Raw genomic sequence first — 24,030 nt, 5'->3', positions numbered from 1 at the left:
CCCCCACCCCCTCTGCAGCCACCTCCCACTCAGAGCTGCCATGTCTCCTGCCTCCCCAACCCCTGTCCCAACCTCTCTGGCCTGGACTGGAGCACGTGCAGACGACTATTCTCTGGAATTTCGGAGAGAGGAAGTGGGACGATCCCCCACTCACAACAGTACTGAGGTCAGAGGAGTTCTCAGGAAAGAGTGACTCTCCCTGGGGGCTCTGAGGGAGAGAACCCTCAAGCATAAGCATGAGGAAGAGACTGGACCCTGGGGGAACGTGGGGAACGGGCTGGGACAGTGAGTGTGATGCCCCGCTCCCGGGCTGGGAGGTAGCGTAAGGCTTTGGGGCCAGTGGCCCCTAGGAGGCATCCAACGATTCCAGGGTAGAAGCCTCATTCGGGGCTTCCAGCCAGTGCCCCTAGGCCTGCGGCCACAGACATCTGGACTGCGGTGAGCTCTGCTCAGCCTTGATCGGCAAGTTTGGCGGCCTCGCGTTCCAGCTGGCGGCACAGCTCCACGCGACCCCGCAGGCACGGCCGGGCCGCGAGGCGGCCCCAGCTGGTGGCTTGAGTAGAAGTCCGCGCGTCCAGCGCCCGCAGCAGGCGCGGCAGGTCTTGAAGCAGGCGGTAGCGGGGCAGGGCGCGCAGGGGCGGAGGAATGTCGCCTTTGGCGCAGAGGCGACTGAAGTAAGCGAGCAGCGGCAGCGGGCGCGGGGCGGCGCGGAGCAGGGTGTGCAGGGGTGCGGCGCGGGCATCCGGGCCGCCGGCGGGGCTCGGGCTGGCGCAGCTCCACAGCAGCAGCACGGTGCCCCGCTCCCGCGCCACGCGCGCCCGTGCCGCCCAGAGCCACGGCAGCGGGCCCACGCGCGCCACCCGCGTGCCCTCCCACAGGTCCACGATCACGTCGCGCCCGCCGCCCAGCGCGGCCCGCAGCAGTTCAGCCAGCGCTCCCACCAGGCGCCGCTGCGCCTCGGAGTCCGCCACGTGCAGGAGCAGCACCGGCCGCGCTCGACCTGGGCCTGGGGGTGGGAGCAACAGATGAACAGGGTGGGGGGCTAAGGGACAGCCCAGCCCTTTCCTCCCAGGCCTCAGCGCTACATGATAGGGTTAACTCCACCACCCCCCCTTTCTTCATCTGCGCTGGGGATGGGTACCCAAGGCAGCTTTAGCCTACAGGCCTATAGGGCGCCTTTGGGCTAATTAGATAAAGGTGCCCAGGAAGAGAAGAGGGCTAGGGCGCCAGGTGCAGCGCAGGCTGGATTTCCGCTCCACTAGCGTCTGGCCTAGAGACTGGTGCAGTGAACCACCTGCAGAAGGACCTTTGCCCTGCCTTAACCATTCCTTCCCACTAGGGGGCATGAGACTCACCGCCTTGGATAACAGAGAGGGGGGTGCAGCGGCAGGGACAAGGCTCTTTCGGAAGGGAGCCTGGGCGGGGGAGGGATGGGGGCAACTGGCCTAGGAGCCAAGGAAGTCTGAATCCCCAGGTTACCCCCAGTGAGCTTACCTGACAGTGGGCGCTGGCAGGTGAGCACCAGAACAACACCCAGTAGGGTGGTGAAGGCCAGCAGTACCAGGATCAAGAGCCCCAGGAGCCTATGAGAGACTGAGCCAAGAAGGGTGAGGCCAAGCCCGGCTCCTCAGTGCCCAACCTCCCTCTCACTCCCCCTCCCCCTCCCAAGAACTCACCATCCGGACACAGGAGGTGCTTCCAGGCAAACTGGACATCTGACCTCCACACCTGAGGGCACAGAGCCCCCCAATCCCTGTAAGCCAGGGTAAACCCTCCTCCCAGGGGAAGTTGAATAAGGCATGGGGATAGTGAAGGGGAATCCCCCTGGATAGGGAATTCCTCCAGCACAGGGTTTGTGTCTGGTCCAGCTCTGGCTGGGCACAGAACAAGGTCAAGAGTGGCAAACTCAGAAAGTAAACCCAGGGACTTCCCTGGCGGTGCAGTGGTTAAGACTTTGCCTTCCAATGCAGGGGGTGTGGGTTCAATCCTGGTCAGTGAGCTAAGATCCCACATGCCTCAGGACCAAAAAACCAAAACATAAAACAGAAGCAATATTGTAACAAATTCAATAAAGACTTTAAAAAAATGGTCCACATCAAAAAAGAAAGAAAGTAAACCCAAAGTTAACCAGAGCATCCATGAGGATGTGGAAGGCACAGGCCCTGACTGAAGTAATCAGACACCACTGAGCTCCAGCCCATGATCACCATGCCTGAATGTGGAAACAAAGCACCAGGTTTTCTGATTTTTTTCAGGAGACGCCAGAAATCAACTTTTTAAAATGTGACATCTCCCAATATTTAAGTGGTGGCAACTAATTCCAATTTTGAACACCGTGCTGGCCAAGTCAAACATTTTTATAGACTGGATTTGCCCCATGTGTCACCTGTGGTATAGATGACAGGGGAGTATATGCAGCAGAGTGAGGGCAGGATTCCTTACCAGGACACAGCCCCCTGGCCTCAGGAAGGGAACGATGAGGTCTAGTGTCACTGAGCTTGAGCCCTGAGTCTGTGGGAAAAAAGAGCAGAATGACTGTCCCCATAGAGGCAGATCTGGCTCTGTCCAGCCCCTGAGTCTTTGCCCATTGCTGTGTTCCTCCTTTCTACCCACCACCCCTACCCAAACCCTACCCAGGCTTAGGGCCAAGTGCCACCCCTGACAAGAAGCCTTCCCAGGCTTCATTCCCAGATCCCGCTGATCATTCCCAGATCTGAACTGCTGCACAGATAAACATTAATCAGGCAATCAGGCACTCGTCAACAAACATACTCTGGGTGCCTACTCTGTGCCAGCCCCTGAGGAGACAAGGCAGGCAAGGACATTGTCTCTGTCCTCTAGCAGCTCACAAACCAGGAGGCTAATTATATGCTGCCTCCTTTCTCTGTTCTGCGCACCTGAAGGGGCAGCTTGTCCATTGGAAAGAACGTAAGTTGTAGTCAGGAGACCACAGCTAACAAAGTCAGGCTTAACTATTGCCTTTGTGGTTCCTAGCTGTGGGATCTTTGCATGGAGAGAGACTTCCTTTCTCCTTGAACCTCAGTTTCTTCATTTGTGTGTGATAGATAATAATCCTTGTTTTACTGGGTTACTGAAAGCATCAAATGGGAATATGCAGGTGAACCCCCTTTATAATACAAAGTACAGGGACTTCCCTGGTGGTCCAGTGGGTAAGATTCCACGCTCCCAATGCAGGGGGACCGGGTTCCATCCCTAGTCAGGAAACTAGATCCTGCATGCAGGCAACTAAAAGTCTGCATGCCACAACTAAGAGTTCGCGGGCCGCAACTAAGAAGTCCGCATGCTGCAACTAAAAGATCCCATGTGCCGCAACTAAGACACGGCACAGCCAAAATAAATAAATAAATAAATATTAAAAAATACACAGTGCAATGTGTATTCATTTAGTAGGAGCAGCTGTTATTACATTATGGACTCCTTAGGGGCAGACTGTGTTATATACTTTTCTTGTATCTCCCAGGGCCTAATACAGAGTGGGAACAGAGTAGGCACTCAATAAATGCATGCTGAACTGACTGCCATCTGTCTACAGGCAAGGATGTGGCTTCACCCTGTGCTCTGGGTGCTGGTTAGAGAGTTGATCAGTCTCCACCCTTTGGGAACACCCTCCACCACCTACCCCATACCCCAGCCCTGCCCCAGACCCCATTCTCCAGCCAGCTGTGAGCAGGTGCCGATGCAGTAGCTCTCAAATCGTGGTTAAACTCAATGACGTTCTCAGCTCACAAAAATAAATGAGTCCATGGATTTAGCTCTCAATTTTAAGTTATCCCACATGACTTTGTCGTAAATCTTAAGCATGGTTTCGACTTAAATCTTAAGCATTTCCTACCACCTGTAGGCTTGGGAGCCCTCACAGAATACAAAACAAATAAACAAGCTGCATGTAAGTAAGAAAGAACTGAAACAAGCTAGCTATGCTTAGTCAGCTTGGTGCTGTGGTTTTGCGGATATATTTGATGGTGGTTTTTATGTCAGATACACAGAAGAGAGTCTGCTAGTCAAACTGCTGTTAGTTCACATGATAGAGTTAAATCTGTCAGTAGTTTACAGTATTCTGCGAAGAGCACTTCAGCTTCCTGGGGCTCTGCCTCCCAAAGATAGAGAACGTCTGCCAGGAGCCTTGTGGAGGAAGGCAGGAGAGTAGTGGTAGAGGACAGCTGGTTCAAGAGAAGACATCAATATAAAATGTGGTGGGAGTTCGAGTGGGCCAGAGAACAGCTGGGAGTGGGAGGGCCAGTCTCTTGTCTCTGTTTATCCCTGTAGGTTCAAAATCGAAAAGGATTAGAGGGACTTCCCTGGTGGCGCAGTGGTTAAGAATCCGCCTGCCAATGCAAGGAACACAGGTTCGAGCTCTGGTCTGGGAAGATCCCACATGCTGTGGAGCAACTAAGCCCGTGAGCCACAACTACTGAGCCCGTGAGCCACAACTACTGAGCCCGTGAGCCACAACTACTGAGCCCCCTTGCCACGACTAGAAAAAACCCACGCACAGCAATGAAGATCCAACACAGCCAAAAAAATAAAAAATAAAAATAAATTTATAAAAAAAAAAAGAAAAGGATTAGAAACTGCTCCATTGAAGACCCCAATGACTGGCAGAGGAGGCAGCTGAACAAACGCTGGCCAAGTAAATAAATAACCAGATGTTGTAAGAGATTTGCTTGCCTCCACCTGCTGTGCTCTAATCAAGAGGTTCTAGAGGGGGCCAAGCCCTGGCTAGGCCATACCTGGCTGACGTTGTACACAGGGGGCACCATGCTGTCCTGCCCCAAGCCTGAGTGGCTCCAGGCAGCACTGAAGGTGGCGGGCATCCTTGAGGAGAAGTGAAGGACCAGCTGCTGGGCCTGGGTATCCATGCTCACGTTCCAGGATGGCGCTGCCAGGGGGTAGGAAAGGGCATCATGTAATAGATGATGGTTTGTGGGAGGTGATAGAAGCCGGGCTGCAGTTAACAGAGAAGTCAGGGCAGGGATAGAGTTTGGCTTTGCCGCAGTTGCATGAGGGTGAAATGGTGGGAAGGGGTCCCAGCCAGGGTCACTTATTGGCTCACCGAATGTCTGCTGGGGGCATTCAACGTGGCTGCTGTTTCCAAAAGAGAACTGAGAAATCCAAGAATGGCAAGTCAGCAAGCTCCAGGCACCATGCACACCCTTCCCCCTCCCGTGTTGCCCATGCTTGTACCTTGAAGCAGAGCTGGGGGTGCAAGTCCACCTTCTCCAAGACATACCACTGTGGTGGGAGAAGGGAGTTAGGGAGCAGGGCCCTGGGCCCCAGCCCTGCCCACCCAGGTCCTAGGGAGGCCATCTCACCCCCTCTGACTCTCGAGCTGTGGCATTGGGGACGTCTTCGCAGAGGGTGTGCCAGCCCCGCCTCTGGCAGAGGGAGGCGTCCAGCTTCAGTGGGCAGCGGAGTGTCAGGGCCATGACCATCTGACTGTGCTGGCTGTGGTCAGTAAAGTTCACCGACTCCCAGAAGTCCGAGCCATCTGGGCAGGCAGCAGGGGCAGAGAGTGAGGCCCAGGAGGCCTGAGCCCCATCCCCAGGGCATCGGGAGATGATATTTGTGAGGGAGCCTGGCACAGCCCTGGTCTGCCTAGGTGCCTGATAAACGAGCATGCCTCCTCCTGCCCCTCCTGTTGCCTCTTCTATTTAGCTGTCTTGTCTCCTTCCTGCACCTCCACTCTGGCCAACTCCTTGCTGCTCCCCAAACTCCAAATCTTCATATCTTTGCTTATGTTCCTCTCAGAATCAGGAATGCTTTCCCCTCCCTTCTCTCCTTTCTAAATCCTGCGCATTTTCTGAGCCCAGCTCAGATGTCACTCCCTTTAGGAGACCTTTTCTACTCATGGACAGCCGTCATGGGCTTCTCCCTCCCCTGAGTTCACGCCTTACAGCCTATTCCTTAATTACAACCCTGCCCTGGACCATAGGATGCTTTGAGCTGTTCATTTGTCATGTTTGAGAATCCTGTCTCTGCAAGCTGGGCTCAACAGTATGCACAGATGTCACCAACCACTTTCGCATATAATATTGAACTCCAGCCTCATAAGGAGTTGGAAAGTGAGGCAGGGCAAGTATCATTAGTTTACAGATGAGGAAACTGAGGCTCGGAGAAGAATGAGTGGCAGAGTTGGGATGGGAGCCCAGGCCCTCTGGTCCACCTTCTTAGGACATTACCTCCTGGGGTGGATATTTCTGAACAGTGCTAGTACAATGTTCAATGCTCTGATTTATTGGCAGGCTGATTGCTAGACATGGTAGCCCATGACTTGCCCCCACTGACTCCAGAGAAAGTGCCTGCATGCCTTCTGGGGACCTTCTCCAACGCAGGTGTAGAGGGTGTGCAAGTGCGTGTGTGTGTATGTGCATGTACATGTACGTTTGCGGGGGAGAGACAGAGAGAAGCTGTGCGTGAGCAAGAGTCACATGAGTAGCACTCACAGGCTTCAGGCCAGCTCTGGAAGGGACACTTTTTGTGCCTCACGGTGTCTTCTTGCAGGTAGGACACCTGTGGGGACAGGGGAGCAGGGAAGAAGGGTCAGAGGAATGGCTTTCCCTACATCACTCAGACTTGAAACTCATTCTGGCTTGACCTTGCCCAGATGCAAGCTGCCTGAGCTGGCAGGGCACCGAGGAGAAGAAGTGTGGGGTGTGGGCAACGGTGGGTGGCACTTGGCACTCAGGGAGGAACCCCAGACTATAGGAGCAAGATCAGTGGGTGAGGGGCTGAGTCCTTTTTTCCTGGAGAGGAGAACGTATCCCCACAAAGAGGCAAATCATGAGGTCCACATTCCTCAACTTTGGCCTTCCCTGGCCTCCACTCTCAGCGATTCCTAAGGCGCTGAGTGTCCCATAGGGCCCCTCCCTCTGAAAGCCCAACACCCAATGTTATCCCCCTGGCAGGTGCTCCCCGCTCCAGGTCTCTGCCTGCACCCTCCCTTTTGTCTCCTCCTGGGTGACAAGGCCTCCGCCTTTCCTGTCTAGCCCAAAGGAGTCTTAATGCTAGGCACCTCAGTCTTACAAGGAGAGGAGGAGGACTTCCACGCAGGGCTAGTGGGGATGAGACTTCTGGGGCCACATGGAGCCTTGCAGTGGCCACGAGCCCCCACTGTGACAGCTCAGAACACCCAGTGAAGGCAGCTGTCTATCCTGCCTCTGTGGGCTGAGGCCGGGTCTCGACAAAGGCAAGCTGGGTCTGGGTGGGGCTGAGGTTGGACTCACCCCCAGGAATGTGCCATGGTCAGCAGGACACCTCCATCCCTGGCTCTGTGTGTGGCTCACTGTCAGGCTGGCACCAGTCTTCCCTAGCATCTCGTTAACACCAGCCCTTTTAAAACCTGACTTAGTGGAGATATGCTTGACCAATGGTGCTATCTGGGTGGCCTAGGAGTGAAGCCATGGACCACCCACACCTTCTCCTCTGCTCACCTCGATGCACAGACAGGGCAGAAGGAATTCATAAGGCAGGTCTTCAGTGCAGCCCCCAGACACAATTTTCTGTGGACAAAGCAGCAAAGGAAGAGAAGAAGAGGGGCCTGAGAAAGAGCAGAGGCACCCTGGAAAACGGCAGGAGAAAACTGGGACCTTGGTCACCACATACCCTACTTTTCCTCTTATCTGAGACATTTCTTCCTCTGAGAAATTTCTTCTCAGGGGGTCTCTGCCCTGTAATCTGACCATCTGCTCTAGGTGTCTCAATATATGGAATGAGGGGAGTGGGGAGGAGATGGGGAAAGGAATATACATTTATTGAGCCCCTACTATATGCCAGGGAGGGTGCTAGGTGCTAGAAGCACCAACTCAATTAATTAAATGCTAGCATCATGGTGATCTTGGGAGGCATCATCGCCATTTTAAATGTGGAGAACTGAGGGACTCGGGTACAGCATCAGTCCCTTCAAATGGTACCAACTGTATACAAGGGCATCCGTGACAACTGGAGGTTGAGGTGGAGTGTCAGGGCCTAGGCCAGAAGAATAGGGGACATCTCATTCTCTGAGGAGCAGTGACAAAAGGGAGGGAGATGGAAGGGTACCAAGACAGATGTGACCATTTTGTTATTTTCTCAGGAGAACAGCTTCTTGGGGGAACTGAAAAGTCCTCTTAATGCAACCTGAATCTCACTGAGGGTCCTCTCACTGGGGGTAAGCACCATATCCATTTCTCTGCTAGGCATTCATGGCTGCCCCAGGTCTCTGCCTGCCCTCTCCTTCCTCTCCTGCCAGGAGACAAGGCCCCCTAGTTCTCTGCCTAGACCAAAGAAGTCTTCATGCTAGGCACTTCAGACTTGTAAGGAAGTCTTGGACAATCACCACCTCTCTCTGGGACTCAGTCTCCCCATCTGTATAATGGGTAGGTCCTTTCACTCCAGCCCTGTGTGATTTGGCTTTTACAGGCAGATGGCCCTCCATACCTGGGCATCAAAGGGACGGCTCAGCTCCTCACACTCCAGTGCCCACTGGTGGCAAAGACGCACACTGACCTCAGGGCCTGGAGGAATGGTCACTTGAATAACCCGTGCCTCAGGCAGCAAGTCAAAGGAGAACTCAGGCCCTGGGGAGAAGGGGGACTTGGTGGCCTTGTCTTTTGGCCTTAGCACAGGTACCACGACTTGGCTCCACCATCTCCAGTCACACGATGTGCCTACCTCCAAGCCTTTGTGAGCCACGTTTGGAGAGAACTTCCCCTTTCTCTGGATCTGCAGGTTGGGTTCTTTTGGAACGCAGCCCCTTGTGGGAGGTGTCTGGGGAGGGGACGGAGATGTGATGGCCCTTCTCAGACAGGCAACGGCTACTTAGCAGCTTCCTCTGCAGGCAGAGAGCAAGGCTGGGCTGGCCTCAGGCCAGGAATCAGGAACTCTGGCTTCTATTCCTGTCTCTGGAATCCAGGGCACCACAGGCGAGCTGCTCAACCTTTAAGGCTCAGTGTCCCTAACTGTGTAATGGACAGAATAGTCTTCTTGAGTCCACTCTTTCCAACTCTCTTTTATGGCTGGAGAACAGAATGAGAAGCCAGAAAGAGAAGGGCTGTGGGGTGTAGGGAAGGGCTGGAACTGACAGGGAGAGTACCTGAGCAGATGCTGGCATCGTGTGCCTCCTACAGAACCGGAACTTGTAAGACTTTTTGGATTTCTGCACCAGGAGGTGGAGCCAGTCCCACTGAAGACCTGCACAGGGAATGACACATTTACTATCCAGCCCTTCACGGCCCCTCCGCTACCTGGAGATGTGACCCAGTGTTGGACAGTCAGTCATTTTAGATCAGGGAGGGTAATGATCGCAAACTTCTTTAGTCCTAAGTTATGATACAATCAAAAAAGCTTTTTCTCTTCTTAAGTAGAGAAAAACTATGTATACACAAAGATGTTCATGGTAGCATTATTTATAACAGTGACAATTAAAAACTGTCAATTCTTAAGCAGTGTGTGGGCATTTAGTATGCCCCAGGCACTGAGCTAGGCAATGAAAATGTAGAGTTGAATAAGACAGATCTTACTTTACAGATAGAAGGTAAAAACAGTAAACTCATAGAACTAAACCATTTTAATCCCAAGAATTGGTACCAGCTGAAAGGAGAAACACCTTCACAAAACGATACAACTGAACTCACAAATATCAATCATGGTGTGTGCCATTTTAGGAGGGCCTAATTCTCTGCTGAGGTTGACAACAGGACAAACATCTCTTCTAGTAGGATACGTTTTACTAGCGTCAGCCTAGGGGCCCCCCCAAATTCCCCCAATTCCAATCTCCACTAAGAATGGCCCAAAGGACTGTTTCTCATACCCGAAGGATCTGACACCAGATGCAGGCACCAACAGCAGGGACAGTGGCAGAGCCAAGCACGCCAAGGCTTTGGGGAGGGGGGAAAGGCCGATAGGGTATGGCGAGGAATCTGGGCAGACCTTCCTGTGAAAGATGAAAAGGAAATCAAATGGTAAGGTCCCAGGAGTTCCCTCCTGCCTCAGAAAAGTTGGACTTGAGGCTGAGCTCTGCCACTTACATCCTGGCCGACTGAGCTGGGGCAAGTTACAGACTCCTCTAAGTCTCAGCTTCATCATTCATAAAGTGGAGCTGCTGTCAAGATCAAGTAACATAATGCGTGGGAAAATGCCTTACGAAGTATAATAAAATGTACCCTAAAACAGGAAGGATCATTGTTGTATTACTGACTGCTGTGGGACCAATTAAGGGAGAGTGCCTGGAGACTTACCTGGCTCTCATTTAATCCTCCCCACAGCTCAGGGACAGCTGTTTTCATTGTATAATCATTTCTACCGTGCTCCTATACCCCTCAGAAACCGTGCATGGCCTGAAGTCATGCATGGAGTATGTGGCAGAATTACAACGCAAATCCAGGCTCACCTTGTGTTTTTTCTTTGATACTATGCTACTTCCCAGGTTGAGAACCAAAAATTAGAATGGAAGAATGGGGAAGAGGAGCAGGGCAGGGAATGAGACTCACCAGTGAAACTGTCATCCTGAAGGCACAGGGCCCAGTAGGGAAAAGAAAGGACAGAAGTATAATTAGTAGGTATTCCCACGAGGAGCATTCTCCCTGGGGTCTTTGCCTCACATCACCTAATTTCGGGGTCTGCAGAAGCCAATAGCCCATCCACTCTGGCTCTTTTCTTCCCAGCTCCACCCTGCCCAGGCCCTCAGTGCACCAGGACCTTGACTATCCATCCCTTCAAGACGATGTAGAGAACACACTGAGGCTGCCACCAGAGCTCAGGGACTTGGGTAGCAGGAAAGGACAGGCGGAGAGTGGGGAGCTGTACCAGCCTGTGCCAGCCAGATGTCCCCACCCAGCAGCAGCAGGCACACCTTACCATGTGGGAGGCCAGCAGACAGAGGGTGCTCCAGCTGGGAAGGTAGGGGCAGCCAATACTAGCAGAGGCAGACAGGCCAAGGAGCAGCTGGACAAGAGGCAGGAGCAGGGCTGCCAGTCCGGGGCTCCCCATGGGCTTCCGAGGGATCAAGGTATCCAGAACATGGCTGCGCCTCCTGAAGGTGGGTGGCAGGGCCTTGCCGTGCAGCAGCAGGGAGTGCAGTGCCAGCAGGAGCCCTCGCCTCAGCCTGCCCCTGTCCCGCCCTGCCCCAAAGCTCCTCCTCAAGCTCAACCAGCCGGCCAGGCCACATTCCTTCTCCTCCAAGTGGAGGGACTGAAAGACACTTGCCCCCCAGAAAACCCTACTCCCCTACCTGGAGGGCAAGGGGGCTCCTGCTCTGGAAGAGAAATAACAGGCAAGAGGCTGGCACAGGGTCAGGGGGATGGATGGCGGCTGCACCCACTTCGTAACTCCTCCTACTCCTGCAACACCCTGCAGATCAGACCCGCCCCTTAGCGTGCTCCTGGCCTTGAATCTCCCCTGGACACGTGCTTCATCCTCTCACTTAAAAGACTGACAGAGCCATGAAGCACTTCTCTGTAGTGGGTGCTGGAGACCGAGGTGACTGATGCACCACTTAGAGGTGGGCAGAACAAAAAAGCACGTAAACCTCACATGTCCCCCTGTGCATCCTGGCTCCCACCTGGCTGACTTTCAGGACTAGGGTCCAGCTTTCTCTCTCTACCCGTTGGCCAGTTCCAGCACTTCTGCCAAAGGGCCTCCAGCTTCAAGGAGCCACTCATCAGTACAGTCTGCTCAGGAAGCCCCAGGTCTCATAGCTGAGCCCTGGAGCTGAGGGAGTGGGCCCCACGCATTGACCTGGTTTCCTGTGGTTTCCGATGCTGAAGAGGCTCCATTCTCTGCGGGGACCCTCCACGTCGTCCCATGGCTTCCTCCTACTCATGGAGCATTTGAACTGCTTCAGCCCTCACCTTGGTGACACACACCGTAGAAAGTTTGGGGCACACCTACTGGGTGAAGGTATCTTGAGACTGTTATTATCCCTCTGCACTTTCAGTAGCTTGATCATACCTATCTTTAGGCCAATTCTAGTTCTTAAGTCTTTAGGTCCACTGTCTAAAGACCCCATTGTACCCATTATCCTAAAAATACCCTCTAGCTTTTGAGTTTCTTAGAAAGACCCTTTCTTATCTTTGTTTTTCCAGTGCCTAGCAATGGATGTCGTGAAATAGGTGCTCTGTAGTTGAATAAATGTAAATTATGATGTTTCATCTAAGCAGCAGTTTATCTATTTCACATTTCATAAGCACTTTCATATTTGATCCTCCTAACCACCTTACAAGACAGGTGATAATTATTCATTTCATAAAGAGAGAAATAAGGAAGCAGGAAGGAGAATGATTTGGTCAAGGTCTCTAGCCCAAGGAGCTCCAATTCTGCCATCCTCTCACAGTTCATTTCTCTTTCTACCATCCTTATGGCCTCTCCTCCCACTGCCTCATCCCCCTCTGCTTCTGGGAACCCAAAAGGGCCTGCCTGACACAGTTCTGTCTTTTGACCTTGAAGTCCATCACTGCAAACAAATCAGTAAGATGTGAAGGGAGAAAAGGGTGGTCTGGCCATACTAAAGACAGGTTAGGGAGTCTTCCCCCTAAATTTCACCTAGCCCACAATGGTTTAGATCTATACCGATAATGTGTTTTCTAATGCTGGGGGCATGAAGTGAGAAACTTGGCTCCATTCTAGCATACTTTTCTCTTTTGACTCCTTTTATCTTCTGATTTGATTCTCACAGTGAAAATACTTGGTTAACTGCTCCCTGACCCTGGCTAAGGTATGGTAGGAGAAGCAGAAAACAAATAACAGACACATACACACGAGAAATAAAGAACAGAAAGGGAAGAAAAGGACCACATAGAAAAGGCAGAGGAAGAAAGTAGAAAGGGGGAAAGGAGAGAGAAAAGGAGGTCTGTATTTTATTGTTTTGCTAGTTTATTGTGGAGCCTGTTCCAAAAAGGATTTAAAGTAAAAAGCACAGTGGGTAAATTCCAGCACACCCTGGGGAAGGGGGAGGGGGTCAGATCACAATTTGCTGAACTCCTATTATCAGGCTCTGGGCTGTGTGCTTTGCCCACATTATCTCATATTATTGGTACTACAACCCTTGAGGTCAGTCTTACTAAACATCTTACAGACTTGGAAACACTGGGAAGATTAAGTAACTTGTCCAAACAGAAAATGGAGAGCTGAGACTCACCCCTGTGTCTTTCTAGCTCTTTCTGTCAGAACACACTGCTTGGGGAGATCTGTGGTTTCTGGGCCCTGTAGTCCACAGAAGTACTAGAATGAGGGGACTTCCCTGGTGGTGCAGTGGATAAGACTGCGCTCCCAATGCAGGGGGCGTGGGTTCAATCCCTGGTCAGGGAGCTAGATCCCCACATGCATGCCATAACTAAGAGTTCTCATGCCACAACTAAGGAGACCACCTGCTGCAACTAAGACCCCGTGCAACCAAATAAATAAATATTTTTTTTAAAAAACAGATGTCATGAAGGGCTTTAAAAAAAAAAGAAGTACTAGGCGGAACAATGTGATGAGTTGGTAGGATTAACAACGTTGGGGGGGAGAAACTGTAATAGTTGGAAAGAAAAAAGGATAGTAGGTCTTACGGGAGTGAGTCATCAGTGATCAGATTTCTAGGAGAGTAGGGATTGTTTGGCAAGTGTCAACAAGGGGGGAGTGCTTCTGTGGCTGGAACAGGAGGGGGCCAACTGGAGTAAAGGCAACAAAGGTGTGTGGTAGGCCTGCAGCACAGAAGTCCTGTCCTTTTGGAAGGTGGCCAAGGCCTATCTCACCTGTGGTTTGTGTCTGAATGAGCTGATCCAGACTTCACTCTCCAGTAACCTTTACGTGGGGAGCAAGCCAGGCGCCCAGGAGGTTTTGGCAGGCCCCTACGCGTGCTCAGGTAGACAGGACACTGTGGGGTCCTTGGGCAGCCATTCTTCCTGACAAAGCCTTACCCATGCATGGACGCTGAATGCAACAGCGTCTCCAGGCTCTTCCTGTAATGCCAGATTCCCAAGGTCTGTTGCGGCAACTGTGCCTACTGTTTGGGCACCCTGGGCAAGAAGGTCCAACCAATTAGACCAACAAAAACCAAGAGTACACAAGTGTTCCTTTCTTATTCCTGCTCTTCCAGAAGGGATCAATCTCTAGAATATCGATGCAAGAAGTTATGCTTAAGAGAAGAGGAAGGGACCCCCAATCTGAGAGGGGAACACCAACACTGCTCATCAAGGGAAGGGACTTTGATATTTATTAAGCACCTACTATGTACTATACAGTTTATATACATTATTTTATTTAATCCTCACAACAACCCTGGGTGGTAGATGCTACGATCCCCATACGTTAGATAAAAACCGAGGCTCAAATATCTTGCTCAAGGCAAAAGGTAGCGAAATGCCTGGCTAGGTTTCTAACCTGAGCCAGTGTAATATCAAAAACTGTTCTTCCCACTATACCACACTGCCTTTCCCATAGACTAGATGCTCACTAAGGGTTCTTCCAAGGCCTACACCCTCTAGCTCTGTAAACAGCAGGGATTAATAACCATTCCTCACATTTGTATAGTGTTAGGGTTCTTAAAGCACCTTCTCAAGATTTTACCTCATTTGATCTTCAAAACAATCCCGTGAATTTGGCAGGGCTGATCTTGGTACTTGAACTTGTCTCCTGATCCAAATACAGTGCTCTTCCCACTAAATCAAGATCGCTTTCAAAGGGGATCTTGTTTACTTCAGGGAATACTACAACCATGAGGCAGGGGGAAAAAAAGCTTGGAAAGCCCAAAAAGCAGAATCCCAACAAGCCAACAAGCAGAAAACTAAAATGAACCAAACGGCTCTCTTTTCGTGTTGACAATAATTTTCGGAATGGGTCTTTTCTTTTTTTAATTTTATTTATTTTTTGCTGCATTGGGTCTTTGTTGCTATGTGCGGGCTTTCTTTAGTTGTGGCGAGTGGGGACTACTCCTCGTTGTGGTGCCCGGGCTTTTCATTGCGGTGGCTACTCTTGTTGCAGATCACGGGCTCTAGGCGCGTGGGTTTCAGTAGTTGTAGCGCACGGGCTTCGTTGCTCTGTGGCATGTGGGATCTTCCCGGACTAGGGATCGAACGCATGTCCCCTGAATTGGCAGGCGGATGCTCAACCACTGCACCATCAGGGAAGTCCCTTCATAATGGGTCTTGAAAAGCACTACAAGACTGTAAAGTACCATTCCAGTAATCAAATAAATTTTAAATTCTTTTTTTAATAATTATTTACATCCCGGTTCTTTAAAAATCAGCAATCTGTGCCTGGTGCACATAACTCCATTACCCACTCATTTCCATCTGCACCTCTCTGCTATCCAAATCCTACCCTTCACTCTAGTTCTTTGCTCTGACTTTAGGCTACAATAGCACAAGTTACTTCATTCAATAAATTCAGAGTGCATGATGCACATTAGGTAAAGAGCAAGGGGTGAGGAAAAGACATGTAAACTAGTAATTCTGTCAGTAGAAGAGATAAAATTAAAATGCCATGTGAATTCAAAGAAAAAACCCTCACTCCTTGAAGTAGACAGAAGGCTCCAGAATTACCGTATAAAACTAGGTCTTGAAAGATAAGTAATAAAGAAGTATAAAAGCAGAAAAGGAAAATTTTTAAGGAAACTGGGAAAACATGGAACCAATATGGGGATTCATAAGAGGTTTTCCTGACTGAGACAGACAGTGTGTGAGTGACAGTGTCAGGAGATAAATCAAGAGTGATGCACTGGAATCACACTTTGGAAATGTTTGAAAAGGATTAAGGAATTTTGGTTGTTCAAAAAATAATGGCACATCGGGCTTCCCTGGTGGCACAGTGGTTAAGAATCCGCCTGCCAATGCAGGGAGCAGGGGTTTGAGCCCTGGTCCGGGAAGATCCCACATGCCAAGAAGCAACTAAGTCCATGCGCCACAACTACTGAGCCTGTGCTCTAGAGCCCACAAGCCACAACTACTGAGCCCACATGCTACAACTACTGAAGCCGGCACACCTGCAGCCCGTGCTCCGCAACAAGAGAAGCCACCGCAACGAGAAGCCCGCGCACCACAACAAAGAGCAGCCCCCGCTCGCCGCAACTAGAGGAAGCCCACGCACAGCAACAAAGACCCAACGCAGCCAAAAATAAAGAAAAGAAAAAATAATGGCACATAGTAGGGACTTGATGATCCAGAGCTGTATTCTTGGTATACTCACTTGCACACAGGGATGCAGGAAGAGGAATGAATATGAGGTAGAAGGCAAAGAGTTAAGTTTAGGACACACTGAGTTTGAAATGATAATCAGGACATCTAAAGGTTGGGTACCTAGAAGTACTGCCAGTACCTAATAGAGACTGAGTACACACCTAATGTTTTTGTTTTTATTTATTTTTGTTTGTGTTGGGTCTTCGTTGCTGCACGCGGGCTTTTCTCTAGTTGCGGCAAGCGGGGGCTACTCTTTGTTGCGGTGTGAGGGCTTCTCATTGCGGTGGCTTCTCTTGTTGTGGAGCATGGGCTCTAGGCTCGCAGGCTTCAGTAGTTGTAGCGCACGCACTTAGTTGCTCCGTGGCATGTGGGATCTTCTCGGACCAGGGCTCCAATCCGTGTCCCCTGCATTGGCAGGCGGATTCTTAAACACTGCGCCACCAGGGAAGCCCAACACACATCTTTCATGCAATATGTACCATGTCAGACTTTTATGTGTGAAAGGGCCTTTAGTTCACAGATCTCTTTCCCTTTTTTTTTTTTTTTTTTGCGGTATGCGGGCCTCTCACTGTTGTGGCCTCTCCCGTAGCGGAGCACAGGCTCCCGACGCACAGGCTCAGCGGCTATGGCTCACGGTCCCAGCCACTCCGCTGCATGTGGGATCTTCCCGGACATGGGCACGAACCCGTGTCCCCTGCATTGGCAGGTGGACTCTCAACCACTGCGCCACCAGGGAAGCCCCCCACTTCTATTTTTAACTTCTCTGCTCCACACCAGACATACTGTGTTCATTAGTTGTTTCACATGGATATTACGTTTCACCTAGATTGCAAATTTTTTATATGCAGGATACTTTAAAATTCTTTTGGATACCATAAAACAGTATTAGACACATAACTAACACTGTTAACACTGAATGATAAACATGAATATCCAACCAAAAGACGAACCCATAACCCAAGCTGGATAAATGAGAACGGACCATTTGAGAGGTGGAGGTTAAATGTATGGCCCACAGTAGTTCCTGCCAATCAGCTGCAGGGTTGCAACTATGACTTAAGTTCCCTATGTCCAGTTCACTTCCCCACCGCCACTGCCAGGTTTCTCGGGGAGCCTCTACGTACCTCCTAGTGACTAAGGCCACTCAAACAACACACTTTTCACACTCTATCAGATGCCGAACACAAAGCACAGGGGGGACAAGGCAGTTGTAACTTTATTGAGGTTCTTTTTAATTAAAACGCTTCACAGTAGAGACCACAGCCTGCAAGGGGAGCAGCCTCTCAAATGTTTCCTGCCCCATGACTCATAGATTGAAGTAGAATGTGATTTATTCCCTATCTCCTCCAGTCTCGGTGGCTAAGGGGTGATGGATGGAAGCAGAGAGAATGACCAAAAAGAGGCAAGGATGAAAAACTCAGAAGGATCTCAACTTTAACCAGCTGAAATTTGTTTCACAGCTGCTGATCACCCAGTTCCACCAACCAGGAGTAAATTAAACATAGTTTTGCTACCAGCTGATGGCAACAGAAGGAGCTTTGCAGAACTTGGACCTAGTTTGCACTAGTTGTCAACATCGCAGCTGCCAAAATCACCGAAGGAGGTTTTAGAACAGCTCCTCTACCCTCTCACTCCACTGGATGGGAGGCCCAGGCTTCACCTCACACAGTAGTTCATCAAGCAGGCTTCATTTACGCTTCTTCTCCTGTGTGCTGGTGAACCAAGAGTCCAGGAGCTTCTTGCTGTAGTATAACTGCCAGGCATGCACTTGGACCACCAGCACCAACACCAGATACATGACGGAGACGGCAGAAAAACCAAAGAGGAAGCGGTAGGCCTTGCCATGGCGGTACAGCTGCTGTGCAGCAGGGAACATCTCCATGCTGCCATATATGAGGGGAGCGATGGAAAAGAGCCCCATGCTGATCATGGAGAGCACCAGGTAGCTAATGTTGTTGCGGGGGAAGGAGAGGAGGCCCAAGAGGGAGGGCACAATGCTCAGCAAATAGGGGTACTCCCACTGATAGGGCATGGCCACCTGATCATGCGACAAGAGCCTCAGGTGCCCCACACTCATCTTGGCAACCAGCAGCAGCCATATGACCAGATGCACGTAGATCAGCTTCTTGATTTCATACTTGAGGGTCACACTGTGGGGCAGAGCAGAGGGAGAAGTACCTTTCATTCAAAATTTTCTGACCACCAACTCTATGTCAGGCAACTATACTGGACACTGGGAAACAGACGTGAATAAGGTATAGTTCCTGCCTGGAGGCTGGGAACAAGGTACACAGAAGAAAAAAGCAATTAGAAAACGAACTGGAAAAACTCTAGTAAATCTATGTTGCAAAATATATGGAATCACGGGAAAGAGTAATGAATTCTGATTGAGATGAGTTGACTGAGAAGGCTGTCTGGACAAGGGTGTTATCTGAGCTAGGCTCTGAGACGTGGGTGGAGATGGACATTCCAAGCAGAGGTAACAGCATGCAGGCAAAAAGGCATAAGCATTTGTGTTCCAGGAGAGCAAATGGTTGGGTGTGGAAGGACTACAATGTGGTGGAGAGGGGAGCAGCAGGATATGAAGTTGCAAAGACTATCACTGAGTCACTTTAAAGACAGAAGAGTAACTCAGGGCTGTGTTTACAAAGAGAACTCTGGGGAATTCCCTGGCGGTCCAGTGGTTAGAAATCTGGCTTTTCACTGCCAAGGCCACAGGTTCAATCCCTGGTCGGGCAACTAAGGTCCTCCAAGCCCCATGGCGTGGCCAAAAAAAAAAATGAAAGAGAACTCTGACTGTGGCATAGGAGGATAGCCTATGGAAGGAGGTATTGGCAGCAAGGAAACCAACTCAGGCTGCCCGTACTTCTCCAGCTAGAGTACATTTTTCATCTAAAGTAAGGATATTTTCTCTTATTCTTTGAATTCTCTCAGGTCCTAAATATATCCCCTTCACGCCTTCATAGAGCAGAGTTTCTGCTCTAGACAGGCATGAAAACACTGGCTTGAGTTGTGAGGTGCCCTTTAGACAAGGGTCTAAGGATAAGAATAAAGTGAGGTTTCAAAGAGCTTGTCATTCTTTAAAACTGTGGAGAAAAAGACGTGGAAAAGATTCAGGGAAATTTCAATGGATTTAAGTAAAGAAAATCTCTAAAAATTTTTTATTTTTAAAAATATTCATTATAGAAAGTGCAGAAAGGTGGGGCGGGAGGGGAATCAGTCACTTGTAGACTTGAAGCTCCATGAAGGCAGGGACCAGTTTTGTTTGTTTGTCAATAGACTTTTTTATTGAAGGTATAACATGAATACAAAGACCAGGGCTGCTTTCGCTATTCTATCCTCAGGGCCTAGCACAATGCCTGATGGGTAGAAGCTCAATAAATATTTGTTGAACGAATAAACGAATGTAGAAATATCCCTTACGTGGGAGAGTTTCATAAAACTCATTTGAGGCAGAGTAAGTCTGGACTTCAAGGTCCAAATCCCCAAAACAACCCAAAATATAACAGCTACCGCGTACTGGACAGACTTATGTGCTAGATCTTATGCTACGCTCTTTATGCGATTATTGGCTCACTAATTCATCACCAAGACCGAAAAGGTAGATTAATTTTCCCTTGCCAGATAAGCAAACTGAGGCTCAATTAGATATCAGGTTCCCGAGATTAGAGAGCGGGGCCAGCATCGCCGAGACACCGGAGCCCAAGCGGGGCCGGACCCCTCAAGGCACAGCGGGATCAATGGGTGGAACTCACAGGAGCGACGGGGCTTCCCGGGATTGGGGGCCGGCCCCGGGCCGTCGCAGGAGGAGGGGACTTGGCAGGTGCGCGAGAGCGGGCTGGGGAGCAAGACCCTGAGGCCGGGCCGGCGTCGCGTCCCAGGCCCTGCGAGCTCCTCGCCTCACTTCATACCTCATCTGGTAGTGCGTGGCGACGCGCTCCCGGTGCTGAAAGTCGCTGCCGTCGGTGCCGGCCGCTCGCGGGCCTGCCCGAGACGCCATCTTCCCTGCCCAGAGCCCTGGAGCCCCTCACGCCGACCAGCTGCAGCTACTAGAGCGCTAACATGCCTGCCAACCCTAAGCGCGCCGCCTCAGCTCCGCCCACCCAACAGCCTAGCGGTTCTGTGAGGACAACTTCCGGCCTCTCTGTCTCCGGAGGACCGACTCTGTAGTCACGTCCCTGCGCACGCGCACACATACGCACACGCTTTTCTTCTAGGCCCCGCCCTGTCCGTCTCGCCCCAGCGTTTGGAGCGCGCAGAAAATTAAACCGCCAGCGCGTGTTTCTTTTTGCCAAGGTCGGGAGCTGATACTCCAGCCTCTCGAGCACTTACACTTTCTTTAACTCTAATTCGATTTTAAGACGTCTCTGTTCCCACTTCACAGACGGAGAAACTGATGCCTGGAAGGGATCTGTGACTTTCCCAAGAGCGTGCATCTTTCACACTCAAAGTCTCAAAGTATCTCCCCACAGATTAATCTTTGCAAGAAGAAACGGTAACTTTACAGTGGAGAAACCTGGCACTCACCCCCTTAACTAAGTAATCAAGTTAACTTGCCCAGGAGTGAGACAAACTGACTCCTTATGCCTCCTGCTAATATTGAGGACACAGCATCACTGAGGTGATATTCTTGCCCAAAATACTTAACCTGAATCTAATCATGAAGAGGTGACAGATGAACTCAAATTGAGGGACATTCTACAAAATAACTGGACTATACGTTTAAGAAATGTCAAGGCCATGAAAGAAAAAGAAATTAGGCAGAGGCAGAAAGCAGAGTAGTGGTTGCTAAGGAACCTGGTGATGATGGTTGCACAACTGTATGAATATACTTCATGCCACTGAACTGTATACTTAAAAATCGTTAATTTTATGTTATGTACACTTTACCACAATAAAAAAATACATAAAATAAGAATTTCAAAATTGTTATCTGAAAAAACTGAAGTATCTTTTTATGTTTGAGTCATTTGTATTTCATTTCCCTGAACTGTGTTCATATCCTTTGTCTATTTTTCTACTGCATTGTTGGCCTTGTTAATTTATATACAGATGGCAGAGACAGAGAGAGAGATGACCTCTTGTCTATAATTTTAGTTGCCATATATTTTTCCTATTTATTGTATGTCTTTTGACTTTACTCATGGTGTCACAATTTTAACATGCAGAATAGTTTTTTCATAAGGTTGAATATATAGTCTTTTCTTTTTTGGCTTCTCAATTTTGCTTCATAACTAGAGTCCTCTGTTCCAAGATGCTCAAATGATTTTATGCATTTCAGCATTTGGGAACCACGCTGACATCTGCCTCCCAGACTAGAGGTGAGCGCCTCAAAGAGAGGGATAAGAACTGAGTCATCAGGACTTCTCTGGTGGCGCAGTGGTTAAGAATCCGCCTGCAGGTGACACGGGTTCGATCCCTGGTCCGGGAAGACCCCACATGCTGTGGAGCAACTAAGCCCATGCGCCACAACTACGGAGCCTGCGCTCTAGAGCCCGTGAGCCACAACTACTAAGCCCGCGTGCCTAGAGCCCGTGCTCCGCGACATGAGAAGCCACCGCAACGAGAAGTCCGTGCACCGCAACAAAGAGTAGCCCCTGCTCACCGCAACTAGAGAAAGCACGTGCACAGCAACGAAGACCCAACGCAGCCATAAATAAATAAATAAAAAAGAAATGCTTGCTGAATACATAAATTATGCATGAGCCAAAACCATCCTCTTAAGCACTGTGAAGAATCCTCAGGTTCACCAAGCATTCCTCCATCCCCCACAGACACTCTCTGGCTTTAGCTTGTGCTTATCTTTTTCTTTGCTGTGTGTGATTTCCATGATGTTCATCAGGGCTTCTGAGTCAGACTGCTTCTGAGTCATCCATTGGCTTATCATGAGACACTAGGCACATGTTGGATATTCAATAAATATTTGAGGCATGAATGTCCAAGGGAGGGGCCCCAACCCTTTCCCCATAATTTCCTCCCTGAAGTATTGGTACTTCTCTTCTGGCTCTTGGTCTGTCTTGAAGTTTAGTGATTTGTGTTCCTGTTTCCTCACCCTGCTCATTCTCTTCTCAAATCCTTTGCACTGATGTTTCCTTTGCCTTGAATGCCCCCAGCCCACCTCCAGGACTTCAAAAGATGATTCCAGTCCCGGGTGGAACTATAGACTGCATGTTTGTGTCCCCCACCCTTGCCTCCATTTGTATGTTGAAACCTAATCCCCAATGTGATGGTATTTGGAGGTGGAATTTGGGGGTGGTGGGATTAGTATACTTATCAAAGAGACTCCCTTGCTCCTTCTACCAGGTGAGGACACAGAGAGAGGACAGCTCTCTGTGAACCAGGAAGAAGGTCTTCACCAGAGACCAGAACTACCAGCACCTTGATCTTGGACTTGTCAGCCTCCAGAACTATGAGAAATAAGTTTCTTATTAGTCACCAGTTTATGGTATTCTGTATAGCAGCCCAAACAGACCAAGACACTCCAGGTCTTGAAAAGACTGACTTCTCATCAGTCAGGATTTAGCTGAAAGCTCACCTCTGAGCCCTTTCTTTCTTTTTTTAAGTTTATTTATTTATTTATTTATTTTTGGTTGCATTGGGTCTTTGTTGCTGCGTGTGGGCTTTCTCTAGTTGCGGTGAGCGGGGACTACTCTTCGTCGCGGTGTGCAGGCTTCTCACTGCGCTGGCTTTTCTCGTTGCGGAGCATGGGCTCTAGGTGCGCAGGCTTCAGTAGTTGTGGCTCGCGGGCTTAGCTGCTCCACGGCATGTGGGATCTTCCCGGACCAGGGCTCAAACCCGTGTCCCCTTTGCTGGCAGGCCGATTCTTAACCACTGCGCCACTAGGGAAGCCCTGAGGCTTTTCTTAAGCCTACAGGCCAATCTAGCTCTCCAGCCATTTGTTATCATATCACCTTGTGTTGTTTTCTTCCCAGAACATCATTATCTGAAATTATCTTGATTCTGCGCCACTAGGGAAGCCCTGAGGCCTTTCTTAAGCCTACAGGCCAATCTAGCTCTCCAGCCATTTGTTATCATATCACCTTGTGTTGTTTTCTTCCCAGAACATCATTATCTGAAATTATCTTGATTATTTGCATATTTGTTCATGGTCTGAGTTCCCCCTTCCTCCAGGAATGTCAGCTCCTTGAAGTGTGGGACAAGGCTGTGTTGTTTCCTGCTGTATTCTCAGACCCTAGGAGGGCTGGCACAAGGTAAGTACCTAATAAGTATTTGTTGAGTGAGTGAATGATGGTTGCCTGAAAGTTTTTATAGGGAAGGATTTAGATATAAGTAATAGGATGATGATGATGATGATGATGATGATTATAGCTATTTATTGAGCCTGAAGGGTGCACTAAACTTTATATCAAGTACTTTTCACGATTATCTCATTTAATCTTCATGACAACCCAGTGGGGTAGGAACCATTTTTAATCCCCATTTGTTAGATCCAACTGAAGCTTAGATGAGTTACATCACACAGCTAGTGCTAGACTGCTGGTTTTCAAAATAGGGTCCCTAAGTAGCCACAGTGTCAGCATCACCTCGGAAACTCTTAGAAATACACTTTCTTAGGCCCCACCCCAGACATACTGAGTCAGAAACTCTGCCGGTGGAGCCCAGCAATCTAATCTTTAACAAGTCTTCCATGTGATTCTGATGCACTAATGTGAAAAACCCAACTCTAAAAGAAAGGTGAGGTTGAACTCTTTTTTTAAAAACAGCTTTATGGAGATATAATCCATATACCATACACACTTAGGTGTACAATCTGATGGTTTGAGTATATTTGCAGGGTTGTACAACCTCCAAATAGATTTAGCACAATCATCAAAGTAGATTGTGTTCAGATTACTAGATTAGAACTTTTTTTTGGCTC

General features: G+C 49.7%; 2 protein-coding genes across 4 annotated transcripts; both read right to left on the bottom strand.

Moving 5' to 3' along the window:
- Positions 1 to 442: 442 nt before the first annotated feature.
- On the bottom strand, positions 443 to 20,201 carry IL17RE (interleukin 17 receptor E). Of its 2 annotated transcripts, XM_067755418.1 has the most exons (17): positions 20,063 to 20,201; positions 10,855 to 16,556; positions 10,488 to 10,503; positions 9,809 to 9,931; positions 9,092 to 9,189; positions 8,671 to 8,830; positions 8,437 to 8,576; positions 7,452 to 7,520; positions 6,465 to 6,531; positions 5,334 to 5,509; positions 5,206 to 5,253; positions 5,075 to 5,123; positions 4,752 to 4,900; positions 2,443 to 2,511; positions 1,677 to 1,728; positions 1,495 to 1,593; positions 443 to 1,006 (listed from the first exon to the last, which is right to left on the bottom strand). In XM_067755418.1, exons 2-17 carry the CDS (start codon positions 10,984 to 10,986, stop codon positions 450 to 452), a joined length of 2,004 nt encoding a protein of 667 aa, XP_067611519.1. In that variant the 5' UTR covers positions 10,987 to 16,556; positions 20,063 to 20,201; the 3' UTR covers positions 443 to 449. The 2 variants fall into 2 exon arrangements, with proteins under 2 accessions (XP_067611519.1, XP_067611520.1); XM_067755419.1 differs by lacking the exons at positions 9,809 to 9,931; positions 10,488 to 10,503; positions 10,855 to 16,556 and having other exon boundaries at positions 20,063 to 20,188.
- JAGN1 (jagunal homolog 1) lies at positions 17,350 to 20,202 on the bottom strand. Of its 2 annotated transcripts, none has more exons than XM_067755424.1 (2): positions 20,063 to 20,202; positions 17,350 to 18,301 (listed from the first exon to the last, which is right to left on the bottom strand). In XM_067755424.1, exons 1-2 carry the CDS (start codon positions 20,149 to 20,151, stop codon positions 17,839 to 17,841), a joined length of 552 nt encoding a protein of 183 aa, XP_067611525.1. In that variant the 5' UTR covers positions 20,152 to 20,202; the 3' UTR covers positions 17,350 to 17,838. The 2 variants fall into 2 exon arrangements, with proteins under 2 accessions (XP_067611525.1, XP_067611526.1); XM_067755425.1 differs by lacking the exon at positions 20,063 to 20,202 and adding an exon at positions 19,907 to 20,038.
- Positions 20,203 to 24,030: the final 3,828 nt, after the last annotated feature.

The sequence above is a fragment of the Pseudorca crassidens genome, chromosome 10 (genome assembly GCF_039906515.1).
Source record: "Pseudorca crassidens isolate mPseCra1 chromosome 10, mPseCra1.hap1, whole genome shotgun sequence".
NCBI lineage: Eukaryota > Metazoa > Chordata > Mammalia > Artiodactyla > Delphinidae > Pseudorca > Pseudorca crassidens.
The sequence above is the reverse complement of the archived record's forward strand: the minus strand, read 5'-3'. Positions and strand labels throughout refer to the sequence as shown.